The sequence below is a fragment of the Scyliorhinus torazame genome, chromosome 19, assembly GCF_047496885.1.
Source record: "Scyliorhinus torazame isolate Kashiwa2021f chromosome 19, sScyTor2.1, whole genome shotgun sequence".
In the NCBI taxonomy this organism is placed as follows: domain Eukaryota; kingdom Metazoa; phylum Chordata; class Chondrichthyes; order Carcharhiniformes; family Scyliorhinidae; genus Scyliorhinus; species Scyliorhinus torazame.
In genome coordinates, this window is record NC_092725.1 from 1,547,627 (window position 1) to 1,568,802 (window position 21,176).

Below are 21,176 nucleotides of genomic sequence, written 5' to 3' on the forward strand. Positions count from 1 at the left end.
GTTCAGTGGGGTCTGTCTGGGTATTTTTGGCACGTGGTGCTCCCCTTGCTCAGGAGGTCTGGTATCTGCAGCTAACGCAGTTCGCTCGCTTTCTGGAGCTGATGCATCTCCGATAGATATCCCAGTGTTGCCATTGTCCCGTCCACGTACCGGTCCCTTATTGTCAGTTCCTCCTCTGTATCCACTTCACCTGCGGCTTTCCCAGCCAATCCTGCACTCTGTCTGCATTCAATGCCGAATGGTAGAATAGGAGATTCGGCAATGCGCCACCCTCTTGGTGGAATGATTTTATGGATCATAGGGTTTATTTCAGCTCAGCCGAACTTTATCCATGCTGCCGAAGAACGATTTGGGAATGACAATTGTGAGCGATCTGCATCAGAAGAGGATGGCAGTACCTTCATTTTTATTTTCTACTCTTCCTGCCAGGGAGAATGGGAGCGAGTCCCATCTCCAGCGGTCCCTCTTCACCTCCTCCGCCAGGGAGGAGGGGTCCCACTTGTGGATCTATGTCCAAGCGGGGGCTATCTGAACCCCCAGATACCTGGACTTGGCCAGTTTAAACAGCAGCCTCCCCAGCTCTGCTCTTCCTCCCCAGGACCACTGGGAAGAATTGGCTCCTGCTCAGGTTTAATTTGTATCGCAAGAAGGTTCAGAACACCCCCAGCAGTTCCGTTGTCTTTCTCATCCTGGCTAGGGGGGTCCAAGAGTTTGAGGAGCAGGTTATCATTGAGGGAGACTCCGTGTTCCCTGACTCCTCTCTGAATGCCTCTCCGCCCCTTCTCTGATCAAAGAGCGATGGCCAGTGGCTCAATTACCAGGACGAGGAGCAGCGGGGTGGAGGGCCACCCTGCCCCATTCCTCTGTGCAGCCCGAAATTTTCAGAGCTGATGGCGTTCGTCTGGACACTCACGATGGGAACGCTGCACAGCAGTTCCACCCACGAGGTGACCACTGGCCTAAACCCAAACTGTTTAAGCACCTCCATCAGCTTCCTCCAATCTATTCGATAAAGGACCTTCTCCGTATCGTAGGAGATGATCACTTCTGGTGTCTCCGCGCCGGGTGGGGTTGTGGACATATTCAGAAGGCCTCTGAAGTTCTCTGTTCGCTGACATGCCCCTTGACAAACCTGGTCTGATCTTCCGTCATTACATCTGGAAAATGGCTCCCCGTCGCCTCCCCAGAACCTCCGCTCGGGCTTTGCCGTCAGTGACCAGGGCCCAGGTGGGTCTGTGTGACCAGCACTCAATTGGGTCATTGTCCTTTTTAGGGATCAATGATATCGAGGCCTGTGCCAGATTGGACGGCAGGGCCGCTCTCGGCAGCGAGTCATTAAACATTGCCCGCAGGCGCTAATTTTTTGTAGATATCCATGGGGAGCGCACTCGGCACTCCCCCCGGCGTTGTGTCAAAGCAGGCCTGGTGGTTCTGTCCAACCCAGATTTTCCTTCCCCTCAATTTAGTCCTTTTCCATAAGTGTGTGGCCTATAGAAAGATGATGTCAACCCTCAGGTTTTTGAGATGGGTGAAGACTCTGCAGCTCCTCGCCAGTCCGTAGAATCCCCAGGTGACTATTCTCATGAGGGGGGGCTGTACCCCCATACTGTTGGGTCAGCCATACGTACTGGATGTGCCCCTGAACGCCCGGGTTCCCCTTTATTCATGGGCCATCCAAGATGTCCGCCATCATCTATAGTTTTCAGTTCTCCCCACGTTCGACCTGTTGCAACCAGCTTTCTATCCTCCCGCCTCCTCCTGTCCTACCTCCAGACCTCAAACTTGTGGAGTTTCCCAATTGTTGCCCGCGGTGGTTGCCCTGATTGTTTTTCTGTCGGAGTGACCTGTGGGCCGAGTCCACTCCTAAATACCGGGAGAACCCTCCATCCCGATCAGTACACGAGCATCCTCGAGATTAATTCAGTCTGGTTCCTGCCCTCTGTGCTCTCCGCTACTCTGACTCTCCGCAGGTTCTGTCAGCGGGACTGGTTTTCTTGGCCATCCCCAACCTGCCCCCTCGGGGCGATCCGGCCGCCCTAGTCAATTGTTGCCTTTTCCAGGCCCCGCACTGTCAGCTCCTGAGTCTCCAGTCTCCGCTCCGCTCGGCCCATTGCTCCTTTATGGGAGCAGCGAGGTCCCTCTGTCTGACCTCATTATCTGTACCAGGTCCCCTTTCTCCGCTTCTCTGCGTTATATTAAATCCGCGACCTCCATCAGCTGCTCTGTGGACGTTTGGGTTGGAGTTGACGATCCTGTTGGTTCTGTCAGTCCCACTTCTGGGTCGCCACGTGGACCCCACCCCCGTTCTGGGATCGGGGTTTTCCTCTTTACTTTTGCCAGCCTTGCTCGCCGGGGTCGCGATGGGTTGATTGGTAGTTGGAGGTTAAGTGGATGAGTAGGGCGACCTTTTGTTAATTTTGGTGCCCTCTTGACGAGTTAATAAAGTCTAACAGTAGGTTTCTGAGGGAGAGCCTCCTTTAGTGCCACCTATGGGGAGTGAGAGTGAGTGAGGGAGAGTGGTGTGTGAGAGTGATTCCGATAGAATCTCTGTGGGAGTGAGAGTGAGTGAGGGAGTGTGGTGTGTGAGTGACTCGGATAGTGTCTCTGTGGGAGTGAGAGTGAGTGAGAGAGTGTGGTGTGCGAGAGTGACTCCGATAGTGTCTCTGTGGGAGTGAGAGTGAGTGAGGGACTGTGGTGTGTGAGAGTGACTCCGATAGTGTCTCTGAGATAGTGAGAGTGTGTGAGGGAGTGTGGTGTGTGAGAGTGACTCCGATAGTGTCTCTGTGATAGTGAGAGTGAGTGAGGAAGTGTGGTGTGTGAGAGTGACTCCGATAGTGTCTCTGTGGGCGAGTGAGTGAGGGAGTGTGGTGTGTGAGAGTGACTCCGATAGTGTCTCTGTGGGAGTGAGAGTCAGTGAGGGAGTGTGGTGTGTGAGAGTGACTCCGATAGTGTCACTGTGGGCGAGTGAGTGAGGGAGTGTGGTGTGTGAGAGTGACTCCGATAGTGTCACTGTGGGCGAGTGAGTGAGGGAGTGTGGTGTGTGAGAGTGACTCGGATAGTGTCTCTGTGGGAGTGAGAGTGAGTGAGGAAGTGTGGTGTGTGAGTGACTCGGATAGTGTCTCTGTGGGAGTGAGAGTGAGTGAGAGAGTGTGGTGTGTGAGAGTGACTCCGATAGTGTCTCTGTGGGAGTGAGAGTGAGTGAGGGAGTGTGGTATGTGAGAGTGACTCGGATAGTGTCTCTGTGGGAGTGAGAGTGAGTGAGGGAGTGTGGTGTGTGAGAGTAACTCCGATAGTGTCTCTGTGGGAGTGAGAGTGAGTGAGGAAGTGTGGTGTGTGAGTGACTCCGATAGTATCTCTGTGGGAGTGAGAGTGAGTGAGGGAGTGTGGTGTGTGAGTGACTCGGATAGTGTCTCTGTGGGAGTGAGAGTGAGTGAGGGAGTGTGGTGTGTGAGAGTAACTCCGATAGTGTCTCTGTGGGAGTGAGAGTGAGTGAGGGACTGTGGTGTGTGAGAGTGACTCCGATAGTGTCTCTGTGGGAGTGAGAGTGAGTGAGGGAGTGTGGTGTGTGAGAGTGATTCCGATAGAATCTCTGTGGGAGTGAGAGTGAGTGAGGGAGTGTGGTGTGTGAGAGTGACTCGGATAGTGTCTCTGTGGCAGTGAGAGTAAGTCAGGGAGAGTGGTGTGTGAGAGTGACTCCGATAGTGTCTCTGTGGGAGTGAGAGTGAGTGAGGGAGTGTGGTGTGTGAGAGTGACTCCGATAGTGTCTCTGTGGGAGTGAGAGTGAGTGAGGGAGTGTGGTGTGTGAGTGACTCGGATAGTGTCTCTGTGGGAGTGAGAGTGAGTGAGAGAGTGTGGTGTGCGAGAGTGACTCCGATAGTGTCTCTGTGGGAGTGAGAGTGAGTGAGGGACTGTGGTGTGTGAGAGTGACTCCGATAGTGTCTCTGAGATAGTGAGAGTGTGTGAGGGAGTGTGGTGTGTGAGAGTGACTCCGATAGTGTCTCTGTGATAGTGAGAGTGAGTGAAGGAGTGTGGTGTGTGAGTGACTCTGATAGTATCTCTGTGGGAGTGAGAGTGAGTGAGGGAGTGTGGTGTGTGAGTGACTCGGATAGTGTCTCTGTGGGAGTGAGAGTGAGTGAGGAAGTGTGGTGTGTGAGAGTGACTCCGATAGTGTCTCTGTGGGAGTGAGAGTGAGTGAGGGAGTGTGGTGTGTGAGAGTGACTCCGATAGTGTCTCTGTGGGAGTGAGAGTGAGTGAGGGAGTGTGGTGTGTGAGAGTGACTCCGATAGTGTCTCTGTGGGAGTGAGAGTGAGTGAGGGAGTGTGGTGTGTGAGAGTGACTCCGATAGTGTCACTGTGGGCGAGTGAGTGAGGGAGTGTGGTGTGTGAGAGTGACTCCGATAGTGTCACTGTGGGCGAGTGAGTGAGGGAGTGTGGTGTGTGAGAGTGACTCCGATAGTGTCTCTGTGGGAGTGAGAGTGAGTGAGGGAGTGTGGTGTGTGAGTGACTCGGATAGTGTCTCTGTGGGAGTGAGAGTGAGTGAGAGAGTGTGGTGTGCGAGAGTGACTCCGATAGTGTCTCTGTGGGAGTGAGAGTGAGTGAGGGACTGTGGTGTGTGAGAATGACTCCGATAGTGTCTCTGAGATAGTGAGAGTGTGTGAGGGAGTGTGGTGTGTGAGAGTGACTCCGATAGTGTCTCTGTGATAGTGAGAGTGAGTGAGGGAGTGTGGTGTGTGAGTGACTCTGATAGTATCTCTGTGGGAGTGAGAGTGAGTGAGGGAGTGTGGTGTGTGAGTGACTCGGATAGTGTCTCTGTGGGAGTGAGAGTGAGTGAGGGAGTGTGGTGTGTGAGAGTAACTCCGATAGTGTCTCTGTGGGAGTGAGAGTGAGTGAGGGACTGTGGTGTGTGAGAGTGACTCCGATAGTGTCTCTGTGGGAGTGAGAGTGAGTGAGGGAGTGTGGTGTGTGAGAGTGACTGTTACTGGCAGTGTCTCTGAGTGTGAGAGTAACGTCAATCCCATTGGCTGCAGTAGAACTGAGTATTAGCTTCGACTGATAAAGGTTTTGGTTTTAATATTGTGAGTTTGGTGGCGGCCCATTTTTGTTTTTCTGAAACTTAGTATCTATCTATAGATATCTATATGTATTTCCAAATTTACTCAACCGCATGGAACAGCGGAAAAAGAAAAGAAAATGGCCTATTACATTTCAAATAAATAAGGGCAGCACGGTGGCTCACTGGTGAGCACTGCTGCATCACGGCGCCAAGGACCCAGGTTCGATCCCGGCCCTGGGCCACTGTCCGTGTGGAGTTTGCACATTCTCCTCGTGTCCGTGTGCGTCTCAACCCCACAACCTAAAGATGTGCAGGGTAGGTGTATTGAGCTCGCACAGTGATTGATAAAACAAACGGGTACCTTAAATTTCTCAAAAAAACAATTGAAATAGATACATTGAGTTCAGAATACTGTTCTCGCTTAACCATCATTTTAAAAAAGTACATGAGAGTCTTCAGCTTCTAAGGAAATTTGGGTTAATTGAATTTACCATGAGTGGACTTCCGGGTGCGGCGATGACCAGCTAAGTCGCACGTTTCGGCAGCTCCCTGTGAAACGGACTTTTGGGCCCTTGATAGGAGCCCCAACGGCAATTTTGACGGCTAAAAACACTGTGCGGTAAACCAGAAGGGAATCCCCCCTGGATACGGATGGAAAAAGGAGGAGAGAGTGGCCAGATTGCAGTGGATCCTTTAGAACAGCGGCAAGGAAGGCAAGCAAAAACCAAGATGGCGTCGGAAGGTGGCAGTTTAACATGGGGCCCTTAACAACAAGAGTTCTTGAAATGCTGTGTGGAAGAGATCAAAAAGGAAATGAAGAAAGAGCTGTTGGCCCCGATACTACAGGCGATCGAAGGGCTAAAGGAGGAACAAAAGACCCAGGAGCGGGAGCTTCGGGTCGTGAAGGCAAAGGCAGCCGAGAATGAGGACGATATACAGGGCCTGGTGGTGAAGACGGAGACGCAGGAGGCACATCAGAAACGATGTGTGGAAAGGTTGGAGGCACTGGAAAACAACACAAGGAGGAACAACCTGAGGATTCTTGGTCTTCCTGAAGGTGTGGAGGGAGCGGACGTCGGGGCATATGTGAGCACGATGCTGCACTCGTTAATGGGAGCGGAGGCCCCGGCGGGTCCGTTGGAGGTGGAGGGAGCATACCGAGTGATGGCGCGAGGACCGAGAGCAGGAGAAATTCCCAGAGCCATAGTGGTGAGATTCCTCCGTTTTAAGGATAGAGAAATGGTCCTTAGATGGGCGAAGAAAACTCGGAGCAGTAAATGGGAGAACGCGGTGATCCGCGTTTATCAAGACTGGAGTGCGGAGGTGGCGAGAAGGAGGGCGAGCTTTAATCGGGCCAAGGCGGTGCTTCATAAAAAGAAGATAAAATTTGGAATGCTGCAACCGGCAAGACTGTGGGTCACATATCGAGGGAGGCACCACTACTTTGAGACGGCGGATGAAGCGTGGACTTTTATTGTGGAAGAAAAACTGGAATGAGCGGGTTATTAAAAAGAACGTTCGAACAAAGTGGTGGGGCGAATGTGGGGGGCAAAGAGAGGTTTTATGTACTAATCCTGTGATATGGTAACTTTTCTCTCTCCCACAGGTGGTGATGGAGGGAGGAGGGGAGGTGGAGGAGATGGGGCGTTGGCCATTGGGGGCGGGGCCAAGGGAGAAGCGCGGGCTTGGTTCCCGCGCTATGATAATCATGGCGGGAATAGAGAAGCAGGAAGGAGGGGGCGTCGCACGGTGCGAGCCGAGGTCACGGGGGGAAGCCGAGGTCAGCCAGAGTTTGCTGACTTCTGGGAGCAACATGGGGGGAGTAATTATGCTAGCGGGGGATCTAGCGGGGGGGGGGGGGTGGGAGGGGGGAATTACTGGGTTGCTGCTGCTGGGGAGAGGGGGGAGCTGGTATGGGAGAGGATGGGCGGGGGGGGCACCGCCTGGGGGAGATACAGCTGCGTGAGAACCGGGTGAGGCGCTGGAAAAAGGTGATGGCTAATCGAAAAGGGGGGGGGGGGGGGGGGTAGGAAGCCCCCCAACTCGGCTGATCACGTGGAACGTGAGAGGGCTGAACGGGCCGATAAAGAGGGCACGGGTACTCGCACACCTTAAGAAACTTAAGGCAGATGTGGTTATGTTACAGGAAACGCACCTGAAACTGTTAGACCAGGTTAGGCTACGCAAAGGATGGGTGGGGCAGGTGTTCCATTCGGGGCTAGATGCGAAAAACAGGGGGGTAGCTATATTAGTGGGGAAGCGGGTAATGTTCGAGGCAAAGACTATAGTGGCGGATAACGGGGGCAGATACGTGATGGTGAGTGGCAAACTACAGGGGGAGACGGTGGTTTTGGTAAACGTATATGCCCCGAACTGGGATGATGCCAATTTTATGAGGCGGATGCTAGGACGCATTCCGGACCTAGAGATGGGAAAGCTGATAATGGGGGGAGATTTTAATATGGTGTTGGAACCAGGGCTGGATAGGTCGAAGTCCAGGACTGGAAGGAGGCCGGCAGCAGCCAAGGTACTTAAAGATTTTATGGAGCAGATGGGAGGTGTAGACCCGTGGAGATTTAGCAGACCTAGGAGTAAGGAGTTCTCGTTTTTCTCCTATGTCCATAAAGTCTACTCGCGAATAGACTTTTTTGTGCTGGGTAGGGCATTGATCCCGAAGGTGAGGGGAACGGAGTATACGGCTATAGCCATTTCGGATCACGCTCCACACTGGGTGGACTTGGAGATAGGGGAGGAAACAGGAGGGCGCCCACCCTGGAGAACGGACATGGGACTAATGGCAGATGAGGGGGGGTGTCGAAGGGTGAGGGGGTGCATTGAAAAGTACTTGGAACTCAATGATAATGGGGAGGTCCAGGTGGGAGTGGTCTGGGAGGCGTTGAAGGCGGTGGTTAGAGGGGAGCTGATATCAATAAGGGCACATAAAGGGAAGCAGGAGAGTAAGGAACGGGAGCGGTTGCTGCAAGAACTTTTGAGGGTGGACAGACAATATGCGGAAGCACCGGAGGAGGGACTGTACAGGGAAAGGCAAAGGCTACATGTAGAATTTGACTTGCTGACTACAGGCACTGCAGAGGCACAATGGAGGAAGGCACAGGGTGTACAGTACGAATATGGGGAGAAGGCGAGCAGGTTGCTGGCACACCAATTGAGGAAAAGGGGAGCAGCGAGGGAAATAGGGGGAGTGAGGGATGAGGAAGGAGAGATGGAGCGGGGAGCGGAGAGAGTGAATGGAGTGTTCAAGACATTTTATAAAAAATTATATGAAGCTCAACCCCCGGATGGGAGGGAGAGAATGATGGGCTTCTTGGATCGGCTGGAATTTCCCAAGGTGGAAGAGCAGGAAAGGGTGGGACTGGGAGCACAGATCGAGGTAGAAGAAGTGGTGAAAGGAATTAGGAGCATGCAGGCGGGAAAGGCCCCGGGACCAGATGGATTGCCAGTCGAATTCTATAGAAAATATGTGGACTTGCTCGCCCCGGTACTGACGAGGACCTTTAATGAGGCAAAGGAAAGGGGACAACTGCCCCCGACTATGTCTGAAGCAACGATATCGCTTCTCTTAAAGAAGGAAAAGGACCCGCTACAATGCGGGTCCTATAGACCTATTTCCCTCCTAAATGTAGATGCCAAGGTCCTGGCCAAGGTAATGGCAATGAGAATAGAGGAATGTGTCCCGGGGGTGGTCCACGAGGACCAAACTGGGTTTGTGAAGGGGAGACAGCTGAACACGAATATACGGAGGTTGTTCGGGGTAATGATGATGGCCCCACCAGAGGGAGAAACGGAGATAGTAGTGGCGATGGATGCCGAGAAAGCATTTGATAGAGTGGAGTGGGATTATCTGTGGGAGGTGTTGAGGAGATTTGGTTTTGGAGAGGGGTATGTTAGATGGGTGCAGCTGTTGTATAGGGCCCCAGTGGCGAGCGTGGTCACGAATGGACGGGGATCTGCATATTTTCGGCTCCAGAGAGGGACAAGGCAGGGATGCCCTCTGTCCCCATTATTGTTTGCACTGGCGATTGAGCCCCTGGCGATAGCGTTGAGGGGTTCCAAGAAGTGGAGGGTAGTACTTAGGGGAGGAGAAGAGCACCGGGTATCTTTGTATGCGGATGATTTGCTACTATACGTGGCGGACCCGGCGGAGGGGATGCCAGAAATAATGCGGATACTTGGGGAGTTTGGGGATTTTTCAGGGTATAAATTGAACATGGGGAAGAGTGAGTTGTTTGTGGTGCATCCAGGGGAGCAGAGTAGAGAAATAGAGGACCTACCGTTGAGGAAGGTAACAAGGGACTTTCGTTACCTGGGGATCCAGATAGCTAAGAATTGGGGCACATTGCATAGGTTAAATTTAACGTGGTTGGTGGAACAGATGGAGGAGGATTTCAAGATATGGGATATGGTATCCCTGTCAATGGCAGGGAGGGTGCAGGCGGTTAAGATGGTGGTCCTCCCGAGATTCCTCTTTGTGTTTCAGTGCCTCCCGGTGGTGATCACGAAGGCTTTTTTTAAAAGGATTGAAAAGAGCATCATGGGGTTTGTGTGGGCCGGGAAGACCCCGAGAGTGAGGAAGGGATTCTTACAGCGTAGCAGGGATAGGGGGGGGGGCTGGCACTACCGAGCCTAAGTGAGTATTATTGGGCCGCTAATATTTCAATGGTGAGTAAGTGGATGGGAGAGGAGGAGGGAGCGGCGTGGAAGAGATTAGAGAGGGCGTCCTGTAGGTGGACTAGCCTACAGGCTATGGTGACAGCCCCATTGCCGTTCTCACCGAGGAACTACACCACAAGCCCGGTGGTGGTGGCTACACTGAAGATTTGGGGACAGTGGAGACGGCATAGGGGAAAGACTGGAGCCTTGGGGGGGGGGGTCCCCGATAAGAAACAACCATAGGTTTGCCCCGGGGGGAATGGATGGGGGATATGGAATGTGGCAAAGAGCAGGAATAACGCAACTGAAAGATCTGCTTGTGGATGGTAAGTTCGCGAGTCTGGGAGCGCTGGCCGAGAAATATGGGTTGCCCCAAGGGAATGCATTCAGGTATATGCAACTGAGGGCTTTTACGAGGCAACAGGTGAGGGAATTCCCGCAGCTCCCGACACAAGAGGTGCAGGACAGAGTCATCTCAAAGACATGGGTGGGGGATGGTAAGGTGTCAGATATATATAGGGAAATGAGGGACGAAGGGGAGACTATGGTAGATGAACTAAAAGGGAAATGGGAAGAAGAGCTGGGGGAGGAGATCGAGGAGGGGCTGTGGGCAGATGCCCTAAGCAGGGTAAACTCGTCGTCCTCGTGTGCCAGGCTAAGCCTGATTCAGTTTAAGGTATTACACAGGGCACATATGACTGGAGCACGGCTCAGTAAATTTTTTGGGGTGGAGGATAGGTGTGCGAGGTGCTCGAGAAGCCCAGCGAATCATACCCATATGTTTTGGTCATGCCCGGCACTGCAGGGGTTTTGGATGGGGGTGACAAAGGTGCTTTCAAAAGTAGTAGGAGTCCGGGTCGAACCAAGCTGGGGGTTGGCTATATTTGGGGTTGCACAAGAGCCGGGAGTGCAGGAGGCGAGAGAGGCCGATGTTTTGGCCTTTGCGTCCCGAGTAGCCCGGCGCAGGATATTGCTAATGTGGAAAGAAGCCAAGCCCCCGGGGGTGGAGACCTGGATAAATGACATGGCGGGGTTTATAAAGCTAGAGCGGATTAAGTTCGTCCTAAGGGGGTCGGCTCAAGGGTTCACCAGGCGGTGGCAACCGTTCGTCGAATACCTCGCAGAAAGATAGACGGAATGGGAAAAAGAAGGCAGCAGCAGCAGCCCAGGATCGGGGGTGGGGGGGGGGGGGGGGGTGGGTGGAAGGAGGAGGAACCAGAAGGACTCTCAGGGTTGTTAATATAAACTGTATAGTATGCATAGGTCGTTGCTCCAGATAATTATATATTGGACTGTTAAATTATATTTTTGGAGAGTGTTACTTGTGACAAGGCAGTTGCCAATTAGGGCTAGTTTTCATTTTTGTTATTTATTATTTATTCATTTTTTGTTTATAAAATAGGTCATTGTTATTTGTGTTGTTATAATATTGTGTAAAGGATGCACAATGTACTGTGTTGGTTGACCAAAAATTTTCAATAAAATATTTAATTAAAAAAAAGAATTTACCATGAGCGGAGTTTTTTCTACAATTTCCATTGAAGTTTATAATTCCCTCCATCACATTTTCCTTCCCCAAGACTCCTCCAACAATGATGTGAGGTATTGACTTTCTGCCTCTCTCTGCTTTCCCAAGCCTGGTTCCAGGATCCCTGGCTCAATGGTACAGGAAAATAGAGTTCGGAGCGTTTCGGCTAAGTTTGGAATGATACTGAAGGATTATATTGGCCGCGAGATAAATATAATCCGGCAAGACTGTTATTAAAAAGTAATGTTCACTGCCAGATTGAAAAGGTGCGATAATAGAATCATTACTGTTCTTAATGAGGCCATTAGGGCCATCGGGTTAGCACCGACCCACTGAAAGAGCACCTGAACAGGCTCCCGACATCTCACTGTAATCCTACCTAACCCGCACGCCCTGTACACTAAGGGCAATTTATCATGGCCAATCACCTAACCTGCACGTCTTTGGACTGTGGGAGGAAACCGGAGCACCCGGAGGAAACCCACACACACACGGGGAGAACGTGCAGACTCCGCAGTCACGCAAAGCTGGAATTGAACCCGGGACCCTGGAACTGTCATGGAGGACGGCGGGGCGGAGATGCAAAGACATCTTCCCATGTCGAGTAAACCACGTGCCGATAACTGTTGAAACTATTCCCTCTGAAAACGCTGTAAATTAGGCTGCTAATTCGGGAGTGTAGTGTGTGAGAGTAACTCTGATGGCGTCTCTGTGAGGGAGCCAAGTTAGATACAGATCCCAACTGATCTACATCCTGACTTACGCCGACAACTTCAAGTCTGTGTATCGCGGGATGCATTTTATAAACCGTGGAAGGTCTCGTACAAATTGAAAGCTAACGGCCTCGGGATTTACATTAAGGCCTAGTGGCGATCAGGCTCTCCGCAAGGATATACCTTGCAATTGAAATTCCAGATAGCTGAGTCAGCACAATCGATCCAGACCATCCCAATTCCTGATAGCTGAGTCAGCACAATGGATCCAGACCATCCGAGTTCCTGATAGCTGAGTCAGCACAATCGATCCAGACCATCCGAATTCCTGATAGCTGAGTCAGCACAATGGATCCAGACCATCCCAATTCCGGATAGCTGAGTCAGCACAATCGATCCAGACCATCCCAATTCCTGATAGCTGAGTCAGCACAATCGATCCAGACCATCCGAGTTCCTGATAGCTGAGTCAGCACAATCGATCCAGACCATCCGAGTTCCTGATAGCTGAGTCAGCACAATCGATCCAGACCATCCGAGTTCCTGATAGCTGAGTCAGCACAATCGATCCAGACCATCCGAGTTCCTGATAGCTGAGTCAGCACAATCGATCCAGACCATCCGAATTCCTGATAGCTGAGTCAGCACAATCGATCCAGACCATCCGAATTCCCGATAGCTGAGTCAGCACAATCGATCCAGACCATCCGAGTTCCTGATAGCTGAGTCAGCACAATCGATCCAGACCATCCGAATTCCTGATAGCTGAGTCAGCACAATCGATCCAGACCATCCGAGTTCCTGATAGCTGAGTCAGCACAATCGATCCAGACCATCCGAGTTCCTGATAGCTGAGTCAGCACAATCGATCCAGACCATCCGAGTTCCTGATAGCTGAGTCAGCACAATCGATCCAGACCATCCGAGTTCCTGATAGCTGAGTCAGCACAATCGATCCAGACCATCCGAATTCCTGATAGCTGAGTCAGCACAATGGACCCAGACTACCCCACCCCCCCCCCCCCGACATTTTCTTTTACTCCATATCACCAATCCGTTACTGAACTGGGTCGCTCTTTTTTAAGCTATTTCCATTTTCCATAAGTCAGGATTTCAAATCAAATGGCGTTTGTTAACACATTGCATCGAGGATTAAATAATTTGCCTATTGGAGCTAGTAATGAGCTGTTTGAACCATATTCCACCCTCCAAAACGTTGTAAAGCAGACTGCAATGAAAGTGCAGATTAAACTGACCTATACTCTGAATTCCACCAGGGATTTCAAATCAAAACACCGCGGGATGAGTTTAACACAAACAACGAAACTGTAAAATCAATACAAGTGACTTTCCTCTTGCTATACCCACCAGTGACTCATTCCCCCATGTTTGTCCTTGCAATTCCGAAACGGGATAGCTGAGCCGACGTTAAATCCAATAATTGACACTCGTTATCGTTACTTACCTCCAATGCGAATCTCAACGGAGTCACTCATTTCGGAACGGCCCCAATTACTTAACACATTGTCTAAACATTGGCATGTGTAATTAGCCTCATGTTCTGCTGGGAACGTGAAAGAAATCTCACGCCTTCCATTGTTTGGGTCTAGATGGCGAATCTGATCCTGGTTTCTGGACAGATGGATTCTAGTGACAGGAACCTGGCAGCGACAAGTCAGATTTACTGACTCTCCAGTGAGGAAAAGTTTAAAGGGTGGATTCAAAGATAAGGATGGCTTCGGTAAATCAGCTGCAGAATAAACAAAGAAAATAGTTTATTGAAACATTATTTACCTTTATGTTCATTAGTTTTATGACAACTGTTTTAAAATTATTATCTGACGTTAATTGAAAAAAGCAGGCACCATTTGTATCGAGTCCGCATTTAGTGGGCACCGGGTTTAAAGATATAACAAAATACCGAATAACAAACTTTTCAAAAAGTAAACGAACGGAATTAAGGAGAACATATTAGGCGCTGCTAAGTTCATAACACTAATAGTTCGTATATCGCAACAAATGTCAATCAAACTTGAGCTGCGACACTACAAACAATTATTTAGGACGTGTGGCGAATTCGAAAAGACAGGTTTCTGTCCAATGGCCGATACGGAATTTTACAAATTGTATGTGGAAAATAAAAACAAACTGCTGTTGCTGGGAAGTTAAGAAAATGATTTTGGGGCAGCACGGTGGCACAGTGTTTAGCACTGCTGCCTCACGGCGCTGAGGTCCCAGGTTCGATCCCGGCTCTGGGTCACTGTCTGTGTGGAGTTTGCAAATTCTCCCCGTGTCTGCGTGGGTTTCGCCCCCACAACCCAAAGATGTGCAGGGTGGGTGGATTGGCTGCACTCAATTGCCCCTTAATTGGAAAAATGAATGGGGTACTCTAAATTTATTTTTAAAAAGGAAAATGATTTGAGAGTGATCGTAACTAAAATACAATATTGCACATTCGAAAAGATTTTAGACTGTACGCTAATCAGCCTTGGTGCTTTGCAGCTGGTCGTTTTCCCATTCCCTCAGATATGCTATCATAAGACTATAAGACATAGGAGCAGAATTAGGCCACTCGGCCCATCGAGTCTGCTCCGACATTCAATCATGGCTGAGATTTTCTCATCCCCATTCTCCTGCCTTCTCCCAATAAACCCCTGATCCCTTTATTAATCAAGAACCTATCTAACTCTGACTTAAAGACACTCAGTGAATTGGCCTCCACAGCCTTCTGCGGCAAAGAGTTCCACAGATTCACCACCCTCTGACTGAATAAATTCCTCCTCATCTCTGTTTTAAAGGATTGTCCCTTCACTCTGAGATTGTGTCCTCTGGTTCTAGTTTTTCCTACAAGTGGAAACATCCTCTCCACGTCCACTCTATCCAGGCCTCGCAGTATCCTGTAAGTTTCAATAAGATCCCCCCTCATCCTTCTAAACTCCAATGAGTACAGACCCAGAGTCCTGAAACATTCCTCATACGACAAGCTCTTCATTCCAGGGATCATTCTTGTGAACCTCCTCTGGACCCTTTCCAAGGCCAGCACATCCTTCCTTAGATACGGGGCCCAAAACTGCTCACAATACTCCAAATGGGGTCTGACCAGAGCCTTATACAGCCTCAGAAGGACATCCCTGGTCTGGTATTCTAGCCCTCTTGACATGAATGTTAACATTGTATTTGCCTTCACAACTGCCGACTGATTGGGCAATTTGATCATTTGTGTCATTACATCAAAAACTCACCATGTATTTGTTGGACGATGAACATATGGAGATTAGCTGGAAAGAAAATGAACGAAGTGAACAGATGAGCAATATTTCAATAATATCCAGTCTAATCCTCGAGCACGGAATTAGTCAAGTCAAAAAGTGTGATTGGCATCGGAATATTATTGAACGACTGTTAAGGGCCAGGGATCAGAGAACACCAAAGTGTATCACGGGGTTCACCTGACCCACGACTTGTAATAGATTGTAGTTGTGGGGAGTACACGGGCCTACTTTACAGGTGTGATGCAACAGAGATCGAAAGTACTTTGAAAACAAAATTATACTTATTTATGAATCCAGTTAACACGTTCTAAGCCCACTGTAAACATCGTAACAACTATCAACAGCCACAACAATAATCCCCACAGACACAATATTCTATAAGTAACCCTTCATAACTTTCCTAACAACATCCATAAGACCAAAATACCCTTTTTACCGAAAGACAGCAGGTTTAAATTCGCTACAGAAACAGGTATTACTTTGCAATCCTCAAATGATCTGGAGACAGTCTTTAGATTGCAGAGAGGGGTCAACATATAGCTGCTTGCTTTGCCTGCAGCAATCCAGCTCTGAAAACGAAACTAAAACACACTGTAGCTGTCTGCTCAAAAACGAAAGTGAAAGACTGACAGCCCAGCGCCACCCACGCTCTGACATCGCTGCAGCTATTTGATAAACACCCATTTCTTAAAGGTACATCCACTACAGATATTTCATAAACACCCATTTCATAAAGGTACTCTCACATGACAGGTCGAAGACACTACTCGAGCCATATTATCTGTTGCTTGGCTTAATTACATCGTCACTCACTTGCTTGCCAATTCAATGTCCTCAAATTTGCTTTAAATCCTTCATTATTTTAACCAATTATCCATCCAAATTTGAAAACTTCTGATCATTTATTGCACCCTAATAATTTGGTGGGAGCGAATTAGCTATTCCAATTTCATTGAGGATGTGATTCATGAATTCGCTGTTATAGCTTTCAAACTCAATGCATGAGTTTCTGCCATAATGTTCTGCTTGCCCATGGGATAAATGGGATGTTGTCTATCAATGCAATAAATTATTTTATATGCACTATAAAAAGTGTTATGAACAATATTCTGCTGATTCGTAGCTGGAAATACTGGACAGTATTAACAATTACGTTGGAATAATTAGAAAACTGATTTTAATTCTCAGTTTTAAATAACAAAAATTGATCGGGACCTTCGTCTCTCTAACTTGTTCCATCATCCAAGCAACTTATTGTTCAATTTTTCATTCAAATTCATCTACTTTCTCAGCCACTTTCTCAGTCCATAAGAAGATTTGTACACGAGGACAGCCGGTAGATGGTAATCTATTTGCCTATTCAAGCATGGCCCTTCGATCAATTCTGAAAGTGGCTACCTTGTTTGTGGCCTCAATGTCAAGTGTCACCCATTCACCACAACAATTATCTCCCATGCCTATATCAACAATGAACGTTCATTCCGAGACTTAAATCGTCACTCAAAATGAATAATAGAATAAAAACAATCTTACGTGGGAACAAGTTGCTCCTTAACTGCGTCAAAAATAGACATTAGCTACAATATGATTAGAATTAATTGATCAACATTTTCTCATACGGCCACACTTTAATCCGGAACTTCTCTGGACGAATCATTTGTACAACTTGTCTTAATATGTGGACAGAAACAACACACTGTAATCGAGCTGCCATCATGTGAAAGACAACAGTAGGTATAACGCGATTGCCCTATATTCTAACTCAAAGGCCGTTGCAATGAATGCTCAAATTTATTTTGTCTACCTTATTACTTGCTGTGCATCGATGTTTTTTGTTGCGATGCCTGTTCGAGGACATTCAGTTTCCTCTTGGCTGCAGCCCCCATTTTTCTTTTTCTGCTCAACACCTCTTCTCTTCTCCTTCTCAAATCATCCTCAAACCTGTTCTCATGCATTTTTATATTGCTGGGATACTTGGCGATAACAGACAGGGTCGCTAAATCCCAGTCATTAACATGAGTTCCAAATATTTGAGACCTCGCGAATTATCGGTCTGCAACACAGCCAGTTACAGTTTACCAATCTGAAAATAATCTATTGATCAATACTCAGTGTTGCTCATTCAATTGCCTCGTCTTTTCTCCATGTGACTATCTTTCTCTCAAAACACCATGACCATATCACCCCATGACTCCTTGAAAGCGTCTCTGATCAAATACATTTTAGAAATTCAAATATCAAGCACCCAATGTTTCTCCTTCAGTCGGTCTACTCAATTCTCAAAGAACCATGAATGCATTTTATATTCAAACACGAGTACCTATCAAATTAAAAACTGACTCTGATTTCATTTGATTTATATTACATATGTCATCCCACTACTTCCTTAGTACTGGCCTTTTCCCAATGGAAGGCGTTACACGAAAAAGCCAAGTGTTTCCTACTATTTGGCGCCATCTTTATTTTATAACAGTTCCCCATGAAAATCAATCGGTAGAAGATTAACATAACTTATTGATGTCGCTCCTCCACATTTCTATTGTCTACGTTTCTAAATTTGAATGTTCTGACTGCGGACTTTATATTGTGGTCCCAAATCAAAATCTCCCCAGCGAACATCTTGCACATTTTTACACCGACAACACAGGGCAGAATCAGCAAAATCCCACTCAAATGTAACTATAATCATCTATTACTGCAGCATTGATTTTGGCTAAACATCCCAATAATTTAACTGTTTAAGGGTCGCAACATCCACCAACTCGACAATCCGGTTGTGCGCTAAAACGCTCCATTTATGAATAATGGAAATTCAATAAACAAGCGGAATTTTCACAGTGAAAACAACTCGCGAACAACCCGCATTTCTTCATGTCCGTCAGTTGAGACGTTTTCTAAAAGTGTCTTTTGAAACAAGAGTCTCTCACTATCTGGGATTCAAATGTAAACGACAAGAGATCCATCCTCACCCATTCCAAGAAGCAGTGAGGGATAAATCATGGTCATTAGCGTTTCAGACACTCCGGATTTTTCTGTTCTGTTGTATTCTCCTGGATGACCCGTGCGCTGTTGGTGGTTCCGAAGTGCTGAGGACAAAGAACAAATGGCAAGAGTGCCGTCATCACCAAACAAATCACTTTGTTAAAAGTGTTCAAGATGTCACCGAGGAACAGATAACAGAACCACAGAGTTATTTCTCATGTTCTCTGGGAATGGGCAACAACTTCAGGCCGAATCAGCGACGCCCACATCCCCTAAATGAATAAATACAGTTAAATAAAGGTCTATCAGTGCACGGCTCATGACTCCTGCTCCTAATTCTCATATTCGCTATTCTCTTACTGGAGTGGATTATTTTAACACTCTTATGTATATGTGTGTATGTGTGCATATGTGTATGTGTATATGTGTGCATACGTGTATGTGTGTGTGTGTATGTGTATGTGTGTATGTGTGTATGTGTGTATGTGTGTATGTGTGCATGCGTGTATGTGTGTGTGTGTGTGTGTATGTGTGTATGTGTGTATGTGTGTATGTGTGTATGAGTGTATGTGTGTATGAGTGTATGAGTGTATGTCTGTATGAGTGTATGCGTGTATGTGTGTATGCATGTATGTGTGTATGCATGTATGTGTGTATGCGTATATGTGTGTATGTGTGTATGCGTATGTGTGTACGTGTGTACGTGTGTACGTATGTGTATATATGTGTATGTGTGTATGCGTGTATATGTGTATGAGTGTATATGTGTATGAGTGTATATGTGTATGAGTGTATATGTGTATGAGTGTATGAGTGTATGAGTGTATGAGTGTATGAGTGTATGAGTGTATGCGTGTATGCGTGTATGTGTGTATGTGTGTACGTGTGTACGTGTGTACGTGTATGTGTATATGTTTGTATGTGTGTATGTGCGTATGCGTGTATATGTGTATGTGTATGTATGTGTGTATATGTGTATGTGTGTATATGTGTATGTGTGTATGAGTGCATGTGTGCATGTGTATGTGTGTATGTGTGTATGCGTATGCATGTATGTGTGTATGTGTATGTATGTGTGTATATGTGTATGTGTATATGTGTATGTGTGTATGAGTGCATGTGTGCATGTGTATGTGTGTATGCGTATGCATGTATGTGTGTATGCATGTATGTGTGTATGTGTATATGTGTATGTGTGGATGTGTGTACGTGTGTACGTGTGTACGTGTGTACGTGTGCACGTGTGCACGTGTGTACGTGTGTACGTGTGTACGTGTGCACGTGTGTACGTGTGTACGTGTGTACGTGTGTACGTGTGTACATGTGTACGTGTGTACGTGTGTACGTGTGTACGTGTATGTGTGTATGTGTATGTGTGTATGTGTATGTGTGTATGTGTATGTGTGTATGTTTGTATGTGTGTATGTTTGTATGTGTGTATGCATGTATGTGCGTATGTGTGTACGTGTGTACGTGTGTACGTGTGTACGTGTGTATGTGTGTATGTGTGTATAGAACATAGAACATAGAACATAGAACAATACAGCGCAGTACAGGCCCTTCGGCCCACGATGTTGCACTGAAACAAAAGCTATCTAACCTACACTATGCCATTATCATCCATATGTTTATCCAATAAACTTTTAAATGCCCTCAATGTTGGCGAGTTCACTACTGTTGCAGGTAGGGCATTCCACGGTTCACTACTCTTTGCGTAAAGAACCTACCTCTGACCTCTGTCCTATATCTATTACCCCTCAGTTTAAAGCTATGTCCCCTCGTGCCAACCATTTCCATCCGCGGGAGAAGGCTCTCACTGTCCACCGTAGCCAACCCCCTGATCATTTTGTATGCCTCTATTAAGTCTCCTCTTAACCTTCTTCTCTCCAACGAAAACAACCTCAAGTCCATCAGCCTTTCCTCATAAGATTTTCCCTCCATACCAGGCAACATCCTGGTAAATCTCCTCTGCACCCGCTCCAAAGCCTCCACGTCCTTCCTATAATGCGGTGACCAGAACTGTACGCAATACTCCAAATGCGGCCGTACCAGAGTTCTGTACAGCTGCAACATGACCTCCTGACCCCGGAACTCAATCCCTCTACCAATAAAGGCCAACACTCCATAGGCCTTCGTCACAACCCTATCAACCTGGGTGGCAACTTTCAGAGATCTATGTACATAGACACCTAGATCCCTCAGCTCATCCACACTTTCAAGAACTTTACCATTAGCCAAATATTCCGCATTCCTGTTATTCCTTCCAAAGTGAATCACCTCACACTTCTCTACATTAAACTCCATTTGCCACCTCTCAGCCCAGCTCTGCAGCTTATCTATAATCCCTCTGTAACCTGCTACATCCTTCCACACTATCGACAACACCACCGACTTTAGTATCGTCTGCAAATTTAGTCACCCACCCTTCTGCGCCTTCCTCTAGGTCATTGATAAAAATGACAAACAGCAACGGCCCCAGAACAGATCCTTGTGGTACTCCACTTGTGACTGAACTCCATTCTGAACATTTCCCATCAACCACCACCCTCTGTCTTCTTTCAGCTAGCCATTTTCTGATCCACATCTCTAAATCACCCTCAATCCCCAGCCTCCGTATTTTTTGCAATAGCCTACCGTGGGGAACCTTATCAAACGCTTTGCTGAAATCCATATACACCACATCAACTGCTCTACCCTCGTCTACCTGTTCAGTCACCTTCTCAAAGAACTCGATAAGGTTTGTGAGGCATGACCTACCCTTCACAAAGCCATGCTGACTATCCCTGATCATATTATTCCTATCTAGATTATTATAAATCTTGTCTCTTATAATCCCCTCCAAGACTTTACCCACTACAGACATGAGGCTCACCGGTCTATAGTTGCCGGGGTTGTCTCTGCTCCCCTCTTTGAACAAAGGGACCACATTTGCTATCCTCCAGTTCTCTGGCACTATTC

General features: G+C 47.9%; 1 protein-coding gene across 1 annotated transcript in view; it reads right to left on the reverse strand.

Annotated features, from left to right (window-relative positions):
* LOC140395978 (uncharacterized) overlaps positions 1–21,176 on the reverse strand; it is a 63,382-nt gene that overhangs the window by 25,450 nt on the left and 16,756 nt on the right. The window contains exons 2-4 of the mRNA XM_072484005.1: positions 18,206–18,322; positions 15,207–15,242; positions 13,430–13,714 (exon numbers count right to left, since the gene is read on the reverse strand). Of these exons, the coding sequence (XP_072340106.1) occupies positions 13,430–13,714; positions 15,207–15,242; positions 18,206–18,242 (358 nt within the window). The 5' untranslated portion in view covers positions 18,243–18,322. The remainder of the gene's footprint in view (positions 1–13,429; positions 13,715–15,206; positions 15,243–18,205; positions 18,323–21,176) is intronic.